The sequence below is a fragment of the Corythoichthys intestinalis genome, chromosome 9 (genome assembly GCF_030265065.1).
Source record: "Corythoichthys intestinalis isolate RoL2023-P3 chromosome 9, ASM3026506v1, whole genome shotgun sequence".
NCBI lineage: Eukaryota > Metazoa > Chordata > Actinopteri > Syngnathiformes > Syngnathidae > Corythoichthys > Corythoichthys intestinalis.
This window is the reverse complement of record NC_080403.1, coordinates 21,997,876-22,016,275: the sequence shown is the minus strand read 5'-3', so window position 1 is coordinate 22,016,275 and position 18,400 is coordinate 21,997,876. Positions and strand designations below refer to the sequence as shown.

Below are 18,400 nucleotides of genomic sequence, written 5' to 3'. Positions count from 1 at the left end.
GTGCAATTGTATTTTTTTTTAACATGTAAACTTTTGTTTTACTTCACAAACGCAGCAAGTGTGCAGATCTGGATCCCTTTTATATACAGCAATGCTGGATTAAATGGAATTATATAAATTATGGATGTCCCCGATCCGATCAAGTGATCTGAAATTGGGCCGATCGCGCCATTTTTCAGAGGATCAAAATTGGGTGAAAAGGATCGGTATTCAAAAAATTTATTTACGTTTTTCTGCTTTTTGCTCGTAGAGAGCCACAGTCTCTCACCCTCCCTCCTTCTAAGGAGTACTTAATGTTATCGATGATTGACAGGTCTGTAGCTTTGATCTGGCCAGAGAAGCCTTGGTAGCTGTACGATCAAAGGCTCAAATGTGTTAATCATCGTTAAACTTGCAGCCCAGTTTGAAGTGTGCCGTTCCAACTCATTCATTGTGTAAGTAAGAGGCTGTTCTCGGCAGCGTGTCAAAGCATGAGTGAACTTGAGTGGACTCACTCAATGAAGCATTTAATAAAGACAAGCATTTTTCTACATTATTCTTGTATTAAAATAATTCACAATATAAAGGCGGCACGGTGGGACAGTGGGTAACACGTCTACCTTACAGTCCTGGGATCGTGGGTGCAATTACGGCCATCCCAAAAAACCGGGAATGGTATGCTGATTGAACACTCCAAAATGTCCACAGGTGTGAGTGTATGCGTGAATGGTTGTGTGTTTTGATGTGCCCTGCGACTGGCTGGCAACCTGTTCAGGGTGTACCGTGCCTTCTGCCTGGAGTTAGCTGTGATAAACTCTAGCAAAATCGCGACCATCGTGAGGATAAGCGGTTTAGAAGATGAGTGAATGAAGGAATTATATTAAATGTTATGGAGAGTGATTAAAAGTAGGGCGATTAGGTGCTGCAATGAAAAATGTGGCTGCGCCTACATTTTGTGCTGCCACACCTTCAGAAAAAAGAGGTGAAACCAGTGCAAAAAGTAAGTAGATTGCCTTGGCATTACATAACGCAACGTTAATTTTTTTTTTTCTAATATTGTTCAGGCATATCCCAAACAGAGCTATTCAAGTTATCCGGTAAAAATTATTCTAATTTTAATATCGCAATACATCGCAACCCCCCCAAAAATCGCAATATTGTTTTTTTCCAATATCATTCAGGCCTACTTTGCATCATTATGAAAATCAACATTGAGCATACAGTGATCCCTTGCTACTTCGCGCTTCAAACTTTGCACCCACAGTCCATCATGGATTTTTTTTCAGTTAAAAAAAAAATACAGATGAGCTGTCCCAAGCCCATCGCACAGTCTTCCTCTCGCACCCTCCCTCTCCTTGCTTTTTGTTTGTCAGGCAGGCAGTGCATGTGCACTGGAGTTGTTTATTAAAGTTAATGATGATTGACAGATGAATGCGTTTTATCTTGCCAGCGTCACAAACCTCTGAAGCGTCGCATGCATCAATCATCGTCTAACTTGTGAAACAGTTGCTGTGGCAACTCATTGTGTGTAAGTGAGCAGCTTCAAGCGGATTTGAGTAGACTCTCTCAGGGAAGCACTCAATAAAGTCAAGTATATTTCTACTACTACTTTATTCTTGTTTAAAAATAATTCGGTGGGACAGTAACATGTTTAAAACGTATCATAATTATTACATGTGAAGCGCTTCAAAGAAAAAAGCATTTATTAAAATATATACATTTTTTTTTTTAATTATACTTTGGGGGGAAAAAAGGTGGGAAAAAAATATGTCTTATATGTATATCTTTCCAATGCTAAATCTGAATAAATATATTGAACACACACACACGAAAATAATTTTTTTTGGGTGCTACTTTGCGGTTTTTCACTTATCGCAGCAGGTTCTGGTCCCCATTAACCGCAAAAAACGAGGGTTTGCAGTATACTGTATAAACTGTATGATTTTAGTAGTGTTTGTTGAACTGGTAGCACACCAACATGAACTCAGAATCAAGTGATGAGTGGTATGGAGAGGAGTATGAGTGGTGAGTTGTTCAATGTTCTGGGTTTCTGCAGAATTTCTGCAGAATTTGAACATCTAACATGTCAGGTGGGATGGACTCCTAAACCAAGACTCTGAACCTGCTAATCCTTTAAGCAAAACTTAAGTTGCAGCAAAGTGCATCCTGATTCAATTGTGGCCTGGTCTCTGCTTAAACCTCTTCGAAATATGTACATAATCTAATGGTGAATCCTGTTCATCTGCTTAGAATTATGACACTCCTAAAATTCTAAATTGATTTGTTTGACTAACCAACTTTCTTTGAATCCCTTATAGCTTAGATACTTAGCTGTAGCTAGCTAATGAAGCCTTGCCTCTGAACCTCGGGAATTAAAAGTGGAATATTTCCACTGTCAACATCGGAAAACTGAAGCAAAAATTGACCAAATAAACCAGTCCTGAATTGGGATGCGACATTGCGATATGGTACTCTGTATGTCCACCGATATAGCAATTTTTGGAGTGGCGAACAGTACCGGATTTGATCACAAGATCAGATCACATTGTGTAGTTGCGTGTGATTCAGTACCATCGTGCTTTTCGGTTTCTTTCAATCAGAACACAAGGCAAACGTGTCTGCTGAGTGGGCCTGCTTCTGCTTCTTCGAAGATAGTAACTAGGGTTGTTCCGATCATGTTTTTTTTGCTCCCGATCCGATCCCGATCGTTTTAGTTTGAGTATCTGCCGATCCCGATATTTCCCGATCCGATTGCTTTTTTTGGCTCCCGATTCAATTCCGATCATTCCCGATAATTTTTCCCGATCATATACATTTTGGCAATGCATTAAGAAAAAAATGAATAAAACTCGGACGAATATATACCTTCAACATACAGTACATAAGTACTGTATTTGTTTATTATGACAATAAATCCTCAAGATGGCATTTACATTATTAACATTCTTTCTGTGAGAGGGATCCACGGATAGAAAGACTTGGGACTTTGTGTATTGTGACAAAATACTGCCATCTAGTGTATTTGTTGAGCTTTCAGTTCAGATACTGCAGCATGCCCCAAGGCATGATGGGAAAGTGGAACCATGATGGGAAGTAAAACCATGACTGTGAGTCATGCTAACAATGGATATACCATCTGTGCATTGGGAAATAAGTTATAGTGTAAAGATAAAGATTAATTGCCACCTAGCATCCCCACATTGCTTCCTATGACACATCTAATCATAGGGAGAGAGACTACAATGTTTGAACTAAATGAGAGACATTGATAACGTTAATATGCAGACTTGTATTCATGCTTGTGACGGGACCTGTCGTTCACTTGAGTAAACGTATCCATTCTGGTACGTTGAGTACAATGAATCGTTCGCCCCCCTCACCTCCCTCCCCGCCCAAATGAATCGTTCGGTTAGTGAACGGGAAGTGACGTTGCCGAACGAATCACCAAAGACCGCTTCGCAGTATAACTGAACGGGAAGTGACATTTCTTGGTCCCTCCGTCTCTCTTGCACACAGGCTCCTCATTGGCCGCTCGTCGTAGTTTCAGAAATGAGTGACAGGCAATATCATTCTGCTTTCACAGCCTCGTCTCCCTCCCGCTGCTGCAAAAGCGAGGAAGAACTTCTGCGTCTGTCCTAGTTCTATGGGCTCAAAGTCATGGCTCGTGATTGCATTTCGATTTAGGACACGATTAAACATTTTCCTTTCGTGGGGGGTTTGGGGTCGGGGGCGCACGGACTTTCTTTAGCATGTTCTTGATCACATATAAAATGCTGCTGCTACCAGCCAACGCAGCATGCTTGCTGTCACGAAAATAAAAATAAATCGAAAGTTTAATTTCTAAATATGGAATGACCAACACATCATATTTACCTCTCGCTCTGTTGTATTTTTGTTTTTATGTTCATCACTATTATTTTTGGTCACTATTGTTAAAACTATAAGTGTAAACAGCTAGTTGTCAAATGTGCTGCTCTGAAATAAAAACAATACTACATTTTGATATTTGACAGTTTAATTGCACATCAGTATTAAGATGATCGTATTGAATTTTTGCACTGGTATTAATAAATAAAATAATCCGGTCAGCTCCCCTGTCGTCCCCGCATCTCAGATCTGTCACGTATTAATGTTTCTGCCATTAATGTTTCATCTTCTTGCATGTGTAATATTTCAGCTAGTAATGTTTCATCATGGCGCTTCACACTCATGCATCACAAAGTCCTTTCTTATGTCGCTTCACACTCATGCATCACAAAGTCCTTTATTATGTCATAAAGAATAACTGAGAACACTATATAAGCCTCGAGCAGACAACATCCAGTGTCAGGTCGTCATCGATTAAACATAGGTCTGCATGTCAACTTGCCATTATCGCTTGACCTGATAGTTTTCCCTTGCCTGTCAACATCAATAAAATCCTGCGTCTGCGATACGCAACTGGGTCCTCCGTCTCGTACATGACAAGATCGTCAAATGCTGACGAGAAATAATTGTTTGCTCTTTACAATGTCGCCTTTCTACTCTCATTAGTCTGTTGAGAAAAATGTAGACATATTGCGACATCTCCCGTGTCCGCGTGCGTTGTTTATGGGCGCTTGAGTAGCACATGATGGACGGATTGACATAATTTGTCAAACCAACCAACACCCGGCACGCTCTGACACGAAAAAAATAAAGATAAAAAAATACACCCGGAAAAAAAAAATTCATGTATATACAATTTCATTGCAAATCCGCATTATGGTTATCGTATTGAATTTTTGCACTGGTATTAATAAATAAAATAATCCGGTCAGCTCCCCTGTCGTCCCCGCATCTCAGATCGTCAAATGCTGACGAGAAATAATTGTTTGCTCTTTACGATGTCGCCTATCTACTCTCATTAGTCTGTTAAGAAAAAGGTAGACATATTGCGACATCTCCCGTGTCCATGTGCGTTGTTTTTGGGCGCTTGAGTAGCACATGATGGACGGATTGACATAATTTGTCAAACCAACCAACACCCGACACACTCTGACACGAAAAAAAATAAAACACTCGGGAAAAAATTGACATGTATATACAGTTTCATTGCAAATCAGTATTATGGTGATCATACTAAATATTCTTTTTTTCTGTGCACATATTAGGTAAATATCGCTGCCATGAAGCCTCCATATAGTGACAGTTCTCTGCCCCCTTCACTGTTGTCACGCGACCGCAGCTCAGTTTTTGCTTGCCTCGTTGCTACCAGTGTTTTAAATTACTGTAATTTTGATAGTATGTCGTCATAGATAGTCCCGAGTCTGTTGAGAAAAGTAGTACACTAAACCATGCTCGCTAGATTTGTGTGGTGTTTTTGTCTGTTTGAGCAGCATTTGATAGGCTATACGTTAACAAATATGTGACAAAGTCCTTTCCTTTCATTTTTTAATTCGTTCACCGCATAGTCATTACTGGAAAGTCAAGTTAGCAGCAAGCTAGGTCAGGAACCGGAGGACCGAATCACTGAACGGGAAGTGACAAAACTCAGTCTTGCCCCCCCTGCCTGCACGCTAGCTGCTTATTGGCCACACGTGGAAGTGAGTGACAGACGCCCTGATTCTGTTTCCACTCCCTCCCCTTCCTGCGATGAGGCTGGCGTCTGATTGGTTGTGTGCGATGTCAGAAGACGCTGCCGCTTGCTCAACGCCCTCCCACGCAGCGAACAAGCACCAACTTCATAGAACGAATCAGTGCAGATGGTGATTAGTTCGGTCTCGTTCACCCAAACAATTCGTTCAAAAAGAACGAATCGTTCGCTACCGATACAACACTAATTCATTCCGATTCAAATCATTCCGAATGGAAATGTCAGATCAGCTGGTTACATGTCACTTCATCTATTCCGATCCAGCGTTTACATGTGACTGCCTTTATTCCGAAAGGACGTTTGACAACTGCCGTCTGACATGCGCAGATGAATCAAAACAAAGCGTCACGTTGCAAAACATGGAGATCGATCGTCGGAGTGCTGCTGTTTTAACTTTAACCCACTTGTTGTGTTTGTGGGGTCGTATCCGCTTCTGCTGTTTTGCTCTTTTGCCTTGTAGTAGGCGGTTTTCCACCGGTTTCTAATCTGGTCAACGCTCCGGTCTATTCCGGCTTCGTGTAACCTCTTGTGAACTTTTTTAAATAGTTCACTGTTCCTCGTTTTACGCCCGTCTAAGCGAGCAATTATATTCAATTCTTTTAAAGTTTGAATTAAATACAATCTTTCCGCCGGACTCCAATTAGGTGCGCTGTGCTTTTGGAAGCCATGTTGCAAGTGACGTTGCTTACGTCACAAAGTGACGTCACCACGTCAGTACGGAGCATGTGCAGAAAGAACGCAACCAGACACCATTCCGCTTCCCTGTTTACATGGTATAATTTTACTTCTAATCGGTTTGGGAAAAGGAATATTCCACCCCTGTGAATCGTAATGAAATTCCATTCGGTTTGGGCCTGATCATTCCGAATGAGGTGTTTATATGGAACACATTTATTCGGTTTGAACAAATATTCCGATTGTAATTGGAATATTTGGCTCCATGTAAACGTGGCAAGTGTCAAAGGCTGCCAAGGTTCACTCTACTCAATCAATGCTGAATTTTATCTCTCTTTGAAGGGAAAATGGCGTCACAACAGATTGAGTGCGACAACAAGGGAAAGGGTCGTACAGCGCAAATATTAATAGCTTTAAATACTTTAAAGTGACTCATTTATCAATTAATTAAATGCCGCCGTTTTCGGGATATTTATGATAACCCTACGTTAAACCTAAACTAAAGACTCAGGATGAGTGTAACATATTATGTCTGTAACGTTAAATACAATTAGAAAACGATTTAATTAAAATATAGATATATTAAAAAAAGGCATGGCCGATATTTTTTTTGCCGATTCCGATACTTTGAAAATGACGTGATCGGACCCCATCTCTAATAGGAACAGAGTATGGTGTAGAGTTTGGAAACGGAGCATTTCTTGGGGAGGTGCCAACAAGGCTACTTCAATACAAAAAATATGATTCGTCATTTACTGGTTACACTATTTCTTGAATTATTTTTACTGGTCTAAAAATATGGGTATCGGCAAACATGTCTTGGAAAAAAGTCAAAAAGTCATCCGTAGTCCTAAAGTGACAAAAAAAAAACGAACCCAATGACAAAGCCTTTCGCAATAGTACGATGATCATTTTTTTAGTTTTGTTTCCATAACCCAAAATCTGATTAAACTGAAGTACAAAAGTGTCGTGAATCATGGATTTTGTTCAACTTTCTCTCGTTGACTGTAGTGTTTCGTTGGTATCTTGCCAAATATTACAACCTGTCAATGTTGTGTGAACGACTATGATTTACATACCTGTCACCATTGGCGTCACTACACCCCCGCTATGCCACCTGTCGTCCGGGTGACACGTTGTCAGATTGTAGGTGCAGATGTGTGTGTGATAAGAAGACATGGTGGGATGATGTGAGGATTAAGTGTTAGACTGATGGTTATGGAAAAAAAACAAATTGTATACTCACTGTAGCATGCCTCCATAGATTTAAATGTACAATATAAGACAAAGCAGCTGTAAGATCAATGGCAATATTTTATATTTACTAACCCTACCAATTACAGTATACTTGTAAAGCAGTCCACATTTGACTTGTAACCACAATTGTATTAGTATTGTATTTTTGGGGGGCAAAATTGCTTTTACGTTCCTCTTAAAAGCACCAAGTATTGACTGGCTCTGCTCCTTGGGGCATCGCCTCATTTCTAATACTTAGTCATGCAGCAAACGACTTGTCTAATGTCACTGAGGTCAGAATATGGGGAAACCATTCTGTCTGAAACTCGATTGGGAATGTGCTCGACATGCATAGGAGTGAAGGCTTATAAGTCCCGCCTGGATCAAACTTGTGAGAGATGCATTAAAATTAATGGAACGTCTTAGTGCCCCTTTTGAATAGGTAATGATTAGTTCGCCACAAGTACAGAGTTCAACAACCAGCTGACATTAGTGACCAAACTTTGCGAGTTGTTAACCCGCTAACCTGTATTTAACCAGGGTTGGAGGAAGACAGGAAAAGTAGACCTTCTTCTTGTACTGATTTAAACAATCTAGTCCAATAGGCACAACATAAAAATGTGTCCCATGGTAATACGTTGATCAACAAAAAGTGGTTCATCACCACGTGCACCCAGATATAAATAATCATGCAATTGAGTTTATTGCTTTCCTGCAACCTTAATGAAAAGAAAACTAGAGGAGCACGCTAAAAGAGAAGAGCTCAGCGTAAACAGCCAAATTCAATTCGGACCTTTGACCTCATTACCTTAAAAGATAGTCACCTCTACTGTTACATATTACAAAGTTTTATAATAATCCTTTTATACTTTGAGTTATGTTGAACACAAACAAACCTCTGTGACCTTTTACTTCATCACCGCAAATTGTCATCACCTCTTCTGTTTCATATTACAAGAATATTCTGCAAGTTTTATAATAACCCCAGACGTAAATAAGAAAGGGGTTATCTTGAACACAATAATATAGACAAAAATTTAGCTCTTTGACCTTATTAACCCAAAATTTTATCACCTCTTTCGTTTTATTTTACAAAGATCCTGGAGGTTTCATAATAATCCCTCTCTTTCTTCTTGAATTATCTTAAACAAAAACACACAAACCTCTTTAACTTTGGACCTGATTACCCCAAAATGTAAATGCTCCCTCCGTTTCACATTACAAACTTATCCTACAAGTTTGATAACAATACCTTTATTCGTTCTTGAGTTATGTTGGACACAAACATACAAATTCAATTTGGCCCTTTGACCTTATTACTACAAAACACAATGACTTCTTCATGTCATACTACAAACATTTGCTGCAGTTTTGATAACAATCCCTTTTTTCGTACAGACAAACTGCTTCCGTGGGTTTCACCTATTGTACTGGTTGAGGCAATGAAAACTAAAAGGAGAGGTACAGAAAATTGGTGTATGGATGGAATGCTTTCTTATTTAAATTATACAAACTTACAACATTTTACATTCTGAGGCATGAACATGAACAGATTTCGCCCATGTGCGTTTATAGCAGAAAAAAAAAAAACTACACATTGCGACGTTAGTCGCGCTCACAATACATCAGTTATCACAATTTAAAATGGTTAAAACTGTTAAATTAGGACAAAAACGGAGCTTCTTACATTTGTGTACATCTTTCTTTGTTTCCGCCATTTTGGAAATGATACTACATTGCTCGCGAATTTCAAAAACGCTAACCGCGTTGTTTTCGATTTTTCCCAGCACCTTCACATACGTACATTGACCGATTCCTTATTTATGCAATAAAGAGTGATTTCGACCATGTGCGTTTTATAGCCGTAAAAAAACCTACACATTACGACGTAAGTCGCGCTCACACATAGGCATGTTGCGGTATGAGATTTTGACGGTACGATAACCTTGAGGAAAAATACCGCGGTTTCATGGTATCACGGTATTGCAATTACAGCTCCAAAGTGTGCTATTTTGAGATGTATGGGTTTAAAAAACCCAGAACTCCAGAACATATTTGCAAATTGGACCATGAATATATTGTTAAGATAAATAAACAAAAAAAACCCCAAATATTTTAAATAAAATTAAAATCAATAGAACTTATACCCACAGCCACAGCTCAGGTTGCTCAAGATTAGAGCAAGAACAAAAATAATTGCTATAAAAAAGTGAAAACACTTATAAGTAAAATTAAAACATATCTACTCTACGATTTTTTTTGTTTTGTTTTTTTTTTGGATGGGGCAAAAAGCTCTGCCATCTTAAGCCACTGTGTCAACTCTACATGTCATGCCTTTGTGTTAAAAAGACAAAGAATTCATAAGTTATTAAGTTAAAAATGTATAAGTTAGTTAAAATGTAAATATTGTTGTGTAAAGGTTTCATCTAAAAAACATTGGGACTGAGACCTCCCCTTGTCCAGCGAAAGAGCATCTGTCGCAATTAGTGATCTTTGATGTTATCCATTTTCCTTCATTCAAGCTTGTTTCTCAGTGGCCGTGAGATTTATAACCTTGACGTAGTTGCTCTCGCAGCTAAGACTAGGCTAACATTTGTCTTTGAAAGTTTTTAGTTTGAATTTGAAAGGAAAATGTGTGTTTTGTTTTTGGCGAACTTTTTCATGGTGTTCATGGATATGATTTCCTCACATTCTGCTGTGTTTGTGCTAATGAAGCTACTCACACGTGTAAAAAATACAATTGTACAACGTTTTTAATTGTATTCGTTTTGTTTATTTCAGTTACAATAATTTGAGACGTCCATAAATTCAAAAAAAGTACGCCTTGTGTTTGGAGTGTTTCTTTTTTGGTTCGCTGGCTGTGTAGCAGAATAGCATCACTGTCACACGCAGCAACAACCGGGGAAGGGGTGAGCGCTGCCGCTCCAAGACCCCTCTGGCTGCATTTTTGGGAAATGTTTAATAGCGAATACCGTACTACTGTATGACAGAAAAATTTAGTGGTTTTGAAACCGTGACGTTTTCATACCACAGTAAACCTTGAAACCGGTAACCGGAACATGCCTACTCACACAATACATCATTTATCACAACGTAATACAGTTAAAACAGTTAAATTCGGGCAAAAACAGAGCTACTTACATTTGTGTACTTCTTTCCTTGCTTCTGCCATTTTGGAAATGATTCGCGTTGTACTCTGGGTAATTGCTTCACACCCTGGGAAATTTCGCGTAACCCTCTGTTTGGAGTGAGGCTAGTTGTGGCCCTCCATTTGGAGGGGTTGAAAGCCCTCCCCCTGCACATTAGCGTGATTTGGGACAGCCCTACCCCTACACATGAACGCACAAAACGGAGTGGAAAAGGGGGGACAGAAAGGGAATTAAAAAAAGAGTGAGAGAAGGAAGAGAAGAACAAATAAAACAAGAAGTACATTAAAAGCTTACACTAACTATGAAAATAGCGGCGCTATCGTTAGCAATAGTATTTCCGGTTGAGACCATGTGGGGGGCCTGATGACCGAGGAGAAAAAGGAGGTGGGGGAGAGTCAAATGTGATTAGGTGGGGTGAAGCGGATACAAATTGGCAATGTGAGGTGTAGAACCCAGTATGTAACCCTTGCAAGTGTGGATATGTTGACATCCTATTCTATGCTGCCTGATCGCTAATCATGGCACCAATAGTTTCTCTACTTGAGTGTGTCTAATTGTACCCAGTTATGCGTGAATCCTATCAGACGTGTCATCGTCCTGCAGACAAGTGGAAATGCTGTGCAGGGGCCACCCCCAGGCCCACGACTCCACCCCAGCCAATCGGGGGGGTGAGCCAGCGCAGCCCGTCCCTCCTTCCGCAGCTCCAGCAAGGGGGCTGCAGTCATTTTCCTGGGACCCAGGACCATCCGCGCCCCCAATAATCGGCCTTCAGGGAAGGGATGAGGGGACACGCCACACTAGCCCACCAGCCAATGCCGCAAACCCCCAACTGACACAGCACACCGCGGGACCCCCATGGCGTACTACACCCAGGGCAGGACAGGGTCCCCACCCGGAGTGTGCGACACCCCGCCAATCCACTGGGGCACGGCCAGCAACCCGGGGCAGTACCCGGGCAGAAAAGAGAGGGGAAGGCGGAAGCAGGAGACCGCAGAGAAGCTGCCGCGGGGCGGCGTAGGACCGGAGCTTCGATCTCCCCCCACCCCGCAACCAGCAACCAGGCGAAGAGGTGGCCACGACCTGGGAGCCACACCATAGAGAAAAAGTGTGGGACCCACCTAACACCATATTACTGTGGTTGCCAGGTACCCGACTGACAGCCATTACCCACCACCGTGATGGGATTGTGTGGGGAGGGTTGTGCAGTGTATGCATTAAAATAGGAGAGCCCAGCTGAGGGCAGTGGGCCCGCCGCATGGAAGTTCTTCCCAGCCTCACATCCCACCGTCCCTCACGGAAGCCCCCCCGTGGAGTATAATGTATGTGGTGCGTTAAAAAAGGTACGAGAATGGGAGGGCCTGCGACTGGGAGCAACTGTCACGTCCCCCCAACCGCTCCCAACCGCCCCACACCCTCAGTGTATGATGCATTAAAATCAACGACGTGAATGAGTGTGTAGGTGCCATAAGTGAAAGATATTTACAGATAATTTTGCAACCCTTCTTGATTCGTGGCATATTTTGATAGAAACGAAATTGCCTTGAAATGGTTGGAAATTGTGGAAAATAACCCCATGATCTCAATTTGTCAATTAAGTTGTCTTAGCCATCCATATTTAAAGTTTGCATTTTTCTGAGTGTAAAAGGCCATTACCAGTGGATGATTTACTGTGTATTATCTGCCATTTAAAATTAAATGTCGCAAAAAATCAAATGCAATTGACCACTAATGTAAATCTAACAAAGTGCTCATAAAATTCGAAATGTTTTTTGGACAAACATCAGGCTCTGAAAAACTTGCCCTTTATTTTATGCAGGTGGGAAGGAGAACAAGATGCCCATTCTCATCTCCAAGATTTTTAAGGGCTTGGCCGCTGACCAGACAGAGGCGCTTTATGTGGGTGACGCCATATTGTCTGTCAACGGCTGCGACTTACGGGAGGCCACGCACGATGAGGCTGTGCAGGCCCTGAAAAAGACTGGCAAGGAAGTCATTCTTGAAGGTAATACATTACAATACTGGCAAGATTTACACAAACGCTTCAGATGTACAACAATTCCAAAGTTCTTCTGACCTTGTCCTTACTTAGTCTTTAACATTATTTAATACATTTTCCATAATATCGGTTAGTGTCTCTTAAGCCATACTTTGATCATACTTCACACATTCAAATAATGAGCTTCTATGAAACTAGACCAAAGACATAAAAAATTTGCGGGCGTCTCGGAATACCAATGAAGATGCGCTGTCGCATCGAGGATATAAAGTACTGTGTGATAGTGTTGTGCTGCACTTCAACCAAACACATGCTATGCCGTGCTATGTTTACTGTGGGAATCAGCAGGAATTGTTTTTCATTACTGGTGCGACCAGAGCTCATGTAGTGAGGTATGAAATGGAATGGGAAAGTGACACACTTTGTAGAATTCTAAGTATTGCGATCAAACAAAAAGGAAGACTCAAATATTCATCAATGCTACAACTTTTACAACTTGTTCCAAACGTAAAATCCTTTCCTTGAACTTTTAACTTTTAAGTCTAGTAACAGACTATTTTTTTCATCATTCCCACTCTGGTTCACAAGAAAATGTTGTATTCAAATTTAACTGCTTGTGGTGAAAAGATAAGAAATTACTCTTTCCACACCCCACTCAAAGGATAATTAATCAGGATTATCTTAGAAGCATCTGACAATCAGGCATTTGCTGACTTCCATCCAAAGGGTAAAAGCTTCAATTCAGTCCTATTTGTGGTTTGTCAGTACCCTGTTTGTGTTTTAATACTTTCACTAATTTTGTAGTAATTGTGCACTGGTAAATGTCAAATGTCATAGGGTGCGTTTACATGTGTAACGGGTGCACGCGTGTCCGTTGTGAGCGGTGCATAGAAACCTCCCTCCCGATGCTTTCAACAGTAAAGCCTGAGTTATGCTCCCGTGTTGCGGTGACGGCGCAGCGACTACGGCGTCATTCGACATTTGATGGTTCTCCATCCAGGTGACGCGTTGCTCTGTAATTCACCGCCAAGCCACTCGAGAGGTGTGGCGTTATGTTTGTACGGTTTTGGGGCATGCTTGTTGACCTCCTCATGTCTAGTTTAACGGAGAAAAAATAAACAATGCAAGATGGAACACTTGAATGTGGATCTTCAGCTCATCAAAATTGAATAAATGTTGACCATACAAATGTTGAGGCGAAGGCGACGCAGAACACGGTTTCGAGGCGGTCTGTCCAACTTTTGATGCCGCATAGAGTTCATCTAGCCTCAGGTGAAAAACAGCTAGCTGTGGCGGCTAGCTTCAAACTGGCCTCGAGCACTGTGTCCAGCGTTTTGTCCGAGGTCTGCAAAGCCCTCCAGCCCGATTTGTTTGCCATGTCCTACAACCAGCCAGTGGGAAGCCATAGCAGATTTCTTGTGTCTATGGAACTTCCGAAACTGCGTCGGAAGCCTTGATGTTAAGGTTATCATAAAAAGCACCGAGGCACTCTCAATCAGTGATGATGTATCCTGTGTGAACTGTCTGTTATTGAGAATTAAAGATCAAAAAAAGTCTTTTCACACCAAACCTGTGCTTTATTATTCATATACTTTAAGTGTGACATGTAAATAAGTCAGCAAACATATGTACACAATAAATGATGACGTGCACCAACCAATAATATGACATAAAGTGATAAAAAGCTGGCAGTTTTTGGCCGACTGGGTCACCGTTTCGTGTGGCCACTCGATTCCGAACTCACACGTCTCGGTGGTTCTTCCATTTTTTTTATGCAATCGTTGACCTTGCCATTTGGCTAACTTTATGATGTCTTGACGTAGGGGTGGGCGATATGGCCTTAAACATGTATCACGATAAATGGAGCAGATTTATCTCGATAACGATAAATGACGATAAAGTCGTCCAAGTGGACTGTTATATAATTTGAAAATCTGAATCAATGCATGAAATACAGATTAACAGTTTCTTGTTGATTTAGTTACCAGCATTCAATTTGATATATTTAACAAATGTACATGCAGTCTAGACATTAGGTTTATACAAATGAATTGTAAACAATAAGAATTCAAGTATGAGCATTTATAACAGAGTGTATGGCTTAAACAATATACATTGTCAAAATCGATATGCCTGTGCAAACATGTCATTGTAACACAAATGACTTGCAGCTCGAACAGTACACTTCAAAAAGACAATTTATTGTTAATGGCTGCTGTGACATAATTATTCAATACAAGTGTTTACTTTATGGTTTCAGGGTCCCCCCCCCCCCCGTGCATTTTTTAATAAATGCACACATACATGAACCCCCAAACAGACAGCCAGACAGACAGACACACACACATTAAAGCTATATTGATCTTCTGCAAATGAAACACTTAAGATTTTATGATAGCAATAATGACACAGAATTAAACACATACAGAAAAATAGCTGGGGCCATTTGTGCTTTATGCTGAATGCTTTACCATCACAAAAGCTATCAGAGAAATCACACACAGTCAGATACAAAATAACGCGACATAGTAATTGCTAGATGCAGTCCATGCCCAATCCACTCATTAAATTCAGCCGTTTCGACAAGGTTAGAGCTGCTATCCGACTCCATCACGTTCATTTGTAGCGTTAGCCGCTAGCGGCCGCTAGCGTTAGCGGCTAGCGTTAGCCTGTGGCCTGGCTACCGGTAGAAAGCACTGAAAGCACCATCTCCGGAAATTGTGAGAACAAGGGAGGACAGCTGGTGAAAGCCCGTCTGGATGCCACCAAGAGTCTATTAAATGTCGGGTGAAAGTTTGGCGAACCTCCCTTAAGCCACACTCCATCACGTTTTGCTTGCTTGTAGCATTAGCTGCTAGCGTTAGCTTACCGGGCTTCTGTTTGATTGGCTTCCTGATGATCACGTGACTCCCTACGTAAGTACATTCACTGCTTTCTTAAAGGGGAATGAGCATAGACGAACAACACAGAGTCAAAGCGGGATGAAAAGACTATTTTCTTGTTTTATTAATTTACCGAATTTACCGACATGGTCAAAATTACGTCGGTCATCGTGAAGAATTTCGGTGACGGTAAATTTTCGGTTTACCGCCCAGCTCTATCTTGACGAGACTTACTCTTCGATGATACTCCCGTTGGCTTGGTCCATTTTTACGTCTAGAAAAATAATGTTTTACAATGCGGTGATTTCGCGCTGAACCAGAAACAACAGTCTGAGCGAACCAATCACAGTCCATTTCCGCCACGTCATATGCGTTGACGTGACACTAGGGTTTGAAAAATCAATAGGACCGCATCAGGCTACGGCGCAGGGTCGTAAATCGGGTCTTCCTTGACGGCGCAGGTCTGACGCGGAAGTATAACTCTGCCTTAAGGATGCAACAATACTCTGTTTTATATTGAACCGTTCGATACGCCCACTTCGATTCAATACACAAAATCATTTGATCCAAATGAAAAGCTCCCAAAGTGTATTTTCCAAATTAATTTTTGTCATCTGTCTTGCTAAAAAGTCCGGCGCAGCTTTACCTGGAAAAACATACTCTGCCGCTTGCAGCCTCCCAACTCCACTCCTCCCCCAAACAGCATAAAAGGTGAGAGCTGTGTCTCACGAGGATCATTACTCGTGGGGAAAGAGAGACACTTAATGAGGCGGTTTGCTGGCTTCAATATCGTACAGATCTGTTTTTGGCAGCATGTTGGGTGAGCTGATGTGTTTTCTCCACTCGTACATGTTTAACAAAGACTGTCTTTACGGATACTTACTACAAAGTTCCCCTATATTGTTGCCGACTTGACTGCTACGAATAACCTCGCAGGTTGAGACCGTGGGTCACAGAGTGCTAACTCACAGTTACATGATGAACAATGAGTGGCAAACTAAGAGCGCTGTACTTCAAACTCGTCCTTTTTATGAAAGTCATTTGTCAAATGCTGGTGTTATGCAGTAATGAGCAGACGTGACTTCTGTGGCGTTTTTTTTTTTTTTTAAATGCCCGACAACACGTGCGCACACACTAGATATCATCAAATAGCAACCGAGATGTGCTACGTTAGATCCCATGCCATTGGCTGCGTGAGCCCAGAGTGATCATGGGACGCGTAGTCCTTATGCTACATCGATGAATTAAAAACTGGCATGACTGAATGGAAGCTAAGCAGGCCAAATCAATCCATACCAGTGACTATAGATAATGCTGCATACCAATGACTATAGATAATGCTGCAAATATTGTTAATTCACTACGTAACACATATGGACTCGGACCACAGATAGGCTGTTTTTCTCATGTGGTAAACATACCTGCTAAAAGAGTAATAGCAATCAACTGTGTGCCCTGCCTCACTTTACAAACAGTAAAGATTGTTCTCAGCACTTTTATACAAAATTTCTTAAGATCAGTAAGAAGTAAGCACATAAATATTATGCACTATTATCAGGGGTGAAAGTGGCTAGAATTTCTTGCCGGAACTCCTCGACGTGCAGGTCGCCACGGAGCCAGATTTCTTTCAAACCTCTTAAACTACTGAAATGCAGAGAAAACTGTTTTAGCAGTTATTTCTATAACACATACAAAAACTGATTTTCATTCAAAATTGTATTTTTGTCAATGATTTGCAAAATAAAAGTTAACAAAAACAGCAATAACCCCTATCTCCATCTCCTAATTTTTATTTTCCCTCATTTCCTCACTTACTAAATGCCAAATCTCAATTTTAACTTCTTAAGAACATTGGATGTACTGTATATTAAAATTGAAGTTAATGTAAACATTTTCTTTTTGTTTATTTATTTTCTTTTAATAACAAAGATGTAACATACATTCAGAAAAATACCGGTAAGTACAAATTACTTATATTATGCAGAGTGAAAGGGAACATATTTTGAAGATCGCGCAAACATTGACTTTTTTAAATCATAAGGAAATGAATAAGTAGCTTAACATAAATGAACAAATATCGGTCCAAAGTGCACATTGACAGCTAAGATGTTCTGAACCTCCCCATCAGAGCAAATAAAACTAAATATGATAAATAAGCCTCCTCAACTCTTTCCTTGCGCTTAAAGATTTGATCCATTTTATGTTGCATTGCCCTTTTTTGTCGCATCAATTCAACAACCTTTTTTTTTTGTTGTTCCAGAAAACATGCACATTTGAACCAATCCGAGCTAACTATCTCTGCTGATCACATGTCAGTATGTCAGCCAATTGAACGGAAAAATGAGTCCAGGCGTTTTGCTTTGCTGCGTGCATTCGCACATTGACGTGACTCATCATCGTCAGACTCAGATAACTGCAGCAGCTGGGGAAACCTCCATGCTTTTAAAAAATATTCTTTTCAAATTTTCTTTTATTTTTTTAAATTACATAGCATTTTGACCGTTGCCGTCATATTTTTGGAATCAAAGCACTGAGTACCGGAACAGCATTCCGACCCTGAATCTTATACCGGAACTGCGTTCTGGCCCTAATTCTTATACCAGAACTGCGTTCCTGACCGTTCTGGCCCACTTTCACCCCTGGTTATTATGCATGTTTATATGATGGCGTTGTTATTTTTGCTTGTTAGCAAAATAAAAACACTTGTATTTTTTATTTCAGAGCATTAAATGTATTGAATCGAATCGCAAATCGTGTCCCTCCTCGTATCGAAAATCGTACCGAACCTGACATAACTGTATCGTTACATCCCTATCCAACAGGGTGCGCTGGCACTTAGTGGTCGCCGCACTCGCCTGCCGTGATGGAT

The 18,400-nt window shown here is 40.8% G+C and overlaps 1 protein-coding gene across 1 annotated transcript in view; it reads left to right on the top strand.

Annotated features, from left to right (window-relative positions):
- Window positions 1–18,400, top strand: part of snta1 (syntrophin, alpha 1) — an 83,188-nt gene that overhangs the window by 11,930 nt on the left and 52,858 nt on the right. The window contains exon 2 of the mRNA XM_057845588.1: window positions 12,470–12,655. Coding sequence (XP_057701571.1) covers window positions 12,470–12,655 — 186 coding nt within the window. The remainder of the gene's footprint in view (window positions 1–12,469; window positions 12,656–18,400) is intronic.